The sequence below is a fragment of the Capsella rubella genome, unplaced genomic scaffold (genome assembly GCF_000375325.1).
Source record: "Capsella rubella cultivar Monte Gargano unplaced genomic scaffold, Caprub1_0 scaffold_130, whole genome shotgun sequence".
In the NCBI taxonomy this organism is placed as follows: domain Eukaryota; kingdom Viridiplantae; phylum Streptophyta; class Magnoliopsida; order Brassicales; family Brassicaceae; genus Capsella; species Capsella rubella.
In genome coordinates this window covers 6,287-9,126 of record NW_006238798.1, presented here as the reverse complement: position 1 = coordinate 9,126, position 2,840 = coordinate 6,287, and the positions used below count along the sequence as shown (strand labels likewise).

General features: G+C 37.9%; 2 protein-coding genes across 2 annotated transcripts in view; both read right to left on the bottom strand.

Moving 5' to 3' along the window:
• Positions 1–396: 396 nt before the first annotated feature.
• LOC17874302 (3,9-dihydroxypterocarpan 6A-monooxygenase) lies at positions 397–2,048 on the bottom strand. The gene is made up of 2 exons (XM_006279108.2): positions 1,152–2,048; positions 397–1,078 (listed from the first exon to the last, which is right to left on the bottom strand). Exons 1-2 carry the CDS (start codon positions 2,046–2,048, stop codon positions 467–469), a joined length of 1,509 nt encoding a protein of 502 aa, XP_006279170.1. The 3' UTR covers positions 397–466.
• A 480-nt stretch (positions 2,049–2,528) lies between these two features.
• LOC17874298 (3,9-dihydroxypterocarpan 6A-monooxygenase) overlaps positions 2,529–2,840 on the bottom strand; it is a 1,649-nt gene continuing 1,337 nt past the window's right edge. Inside the window, exon 4 of the mRNA XM_006279110.2 lies at positions 2,529–2,840. This exon is cut by the window's right edge and continues 32 nt beyond it. Coding sequence (XP_006279172.2) covers positions 2,552–2,840 — 289 coding nt within the window. The 3' untranslated portion in view covers positions 2,529–2,551.

The following is a 2,840-nucleotide window of genomic DNA, read 5'->3' as shown; positions in this document are numbered from 1 at the left end:
ATAATTAATTTTTTCATATCGATCTCTTTCTCTTCTCATCCCATGGGACTTACTTATATCTGCGTCAATCATCCTATTTCACTAGATTTGATATTTTGTAGCGGCGATTTTGTGAAACCAATAATAATAATAATTAGAATGTTTCTTGAAAGACAACATGTCACTTGCACATTACAATGTTGGAGCAGGAGACATCCTAACACTGTCTTTGTGAAAACTGATGCAGGTAAATGCTTTTTGAGTCTCTCACCTCTTGTTATATAGATAGATGGTTTTACACTAAATTTTACAATATGATATTGTCCAGTTTGTTACTTCACATACATTCTTTGTATGTTGCAAACTAAATTTTGCAGAAACCAAGTTTTGTAAAATACGGTAAAGTGTTTTTTTTTTCTTTTTCTTTACACAAGTGGTAGTTTTCTTGCTTTTATTCATTTTCTTCTTCTAAAACCATTAAGCTTTTTCAGTTAAAGTGGAGATATGATTGTATAGCTTCTTTAGCAACAGGAACACACACCAAAGGTGTGGCTCTAGGCAGAGATGATCCAGTCCCTTCATTCATCTCTACACGTCCCTTCACTCTCAGCTCAAAACACTGTATTATTGCAGCTACAATGACTGGGACGAATCTAAACACCATTTTTTCTCCTGGACAGCTTCTTCTCCCAGCACCAAAAGACATCATCTTCTCACTCATAACCTTCCATTCAATCCCTTCAAATCTCTCAGGCCTAAACTCTAATGGATTTTCCCATTGATTTGGATCTCTTCCAATAGCCCAAACGTTAACTATCACTCTTGTTTTCGCGGGGATTCTGAATCCAGCCACCCCACATTCTTCATCAGATTCCCTTACGAATACTGGTCCTCCAGGGTGTAACCTCATCGTCTCCTTCACCACTGCTTGGATGTAACTGAGATTACACAGATCTGATTCTTCAACCACTCGCTTGTTTCCCACCACTTGCTCTATCTCTTGTTGCGCCTTCTTCATGATCTCAGGATGGTTTATTAGCTCTGCTAGAGCCCATTCTACTGTTATTGCAGATGTATCTGTTCCTCCCCCATAAATATTCTGTATAACAATGAATTAAACTATTTTGAGGCTTTGTGAAAATTTTATATCAAAACATGAATGTTGAAGTTACCATGATGAAGGCCTTGATGTTTTCTCTTGTAAGCTTAATCTCTGCGTTTTTGTCTTCATATATGTCGAGCAAAATGTCTAGCATCTTCCTTGCTCCTGCATCCTTCTTCTTCACATACTCATGCTCTTTCATTATTCTTTCTATGATTAAATCATATTTGTCTCGAGCATTCTTGAGCCTCCTCTTGAGTCCTTGCAAGTCAAGCCTTTTCAAGAACCAAAACGTTTCAGAAACGTTGAAAAACCCGGCTAGCTCATTCAACTCCACCAACATTTTGATAACTTCCTCTGTTTTGCCTCCGGCATCACTATCCGGTTGCATTTCTCTGAACATCATTCTCGTTATGATGTTGCTTGTCAATTCCTTAAGCTGTTCACCGAGATTAACACTCTCTTCTGCTTCTGCTTTCTTGAGAATTCGATTCAGAAGCTTCCTTAACTCCTCGCTTCTCACAGAAACAAAGCTATCTAATGCTCTGCTGCTGAAGAGCTCCATCATACAGATTCTCTTCATGAACTTCCAGTGAAGCCCATAAGGGGCTGAGAAGAAATCCGCTGAGCCGTAAGTAAGGTAGTCAACGTTTTGCATTGTGGGACGGTTGAGGAAGTTGAGCTCATTGGATTTGAGAATCTCATTTGCCATCTCGGCCGATGAGATAATAAGATTAGGGATGGAGCCAATGAAGAGATACATCAAGGGTCCATAGCTGTTTGAGAGCTTGTGGAGTGCTTGGTGAGCTATGGGACCAAGAAGGTGAATGTGACCGATGATTGGTAAAGCTGTTGGGCTTGGTGGGAGTGGTAGTTTGTTGCGTAATCTGTTTGTAATGGCTTGGATCAAGACTGTAATCCCAAGGCATAGAAGGATTGTTACAAAGAAGTATTGCAAATCCACCATTCTCATTTTTGTTTGTGTATGAGAGTGATATTAAGATGATCTTATATGATAGAATCAAGTTATGACTCCTCATGGTATCAAATATTAATCCCAACTTCAAGATTCTTTATTATCTCTTGTTGTCTTTGTTCTGTTTTTGTCTCTTTTGTAAGGGTATAATCTCTGGTTTTGATCCTGTTTTATTGTATATTCATCTTATGTCGTTTTCTAAACAAATAATATTATAAAAATGTGTACTTGACCGTTGCTAAGCTTTCATTATCTGTTAACAAATTTAAAAATGTTTTCATTGTTTAGGCGATGTTAGGTTACTAATCAGTTACTGAATGTAAGATTTAGAGCTCGGAAGTTATAGAAAAGTATACATAATTATATTTGTGTGATTATACAAGAATGAAATATTTTCATCAAAAGTCTGAAACAGAACAGAAACAGAACATGAGAATAACAGAGCATGAGAATAATTGAGCACAGTATATATGTTTCCAAATTCCTAATGATGTTTATTCAATTTTGTGTCCAAATGGATCAAAACATAATTCAGGAGAACACGTAAGTGAGCTTCCTCCAGCAGTGCCTGAAGCCGAAAAGCCGGTAGGTAATATGATCTTGAATTTATCTTTGTCTCCCTTCACCGTCCAGTTAAAACACTGCACGAGTGATGCTATTGTGAGACTCAGCACCAGAGAAGCGTGAGAAGCTCCAAGACATCCTCGCCTTCCACTCCCGAACGCAAGATAATTCACATCTTGACCTTTTAACTCCAACATATATTGCTGGTAATAGCCCATC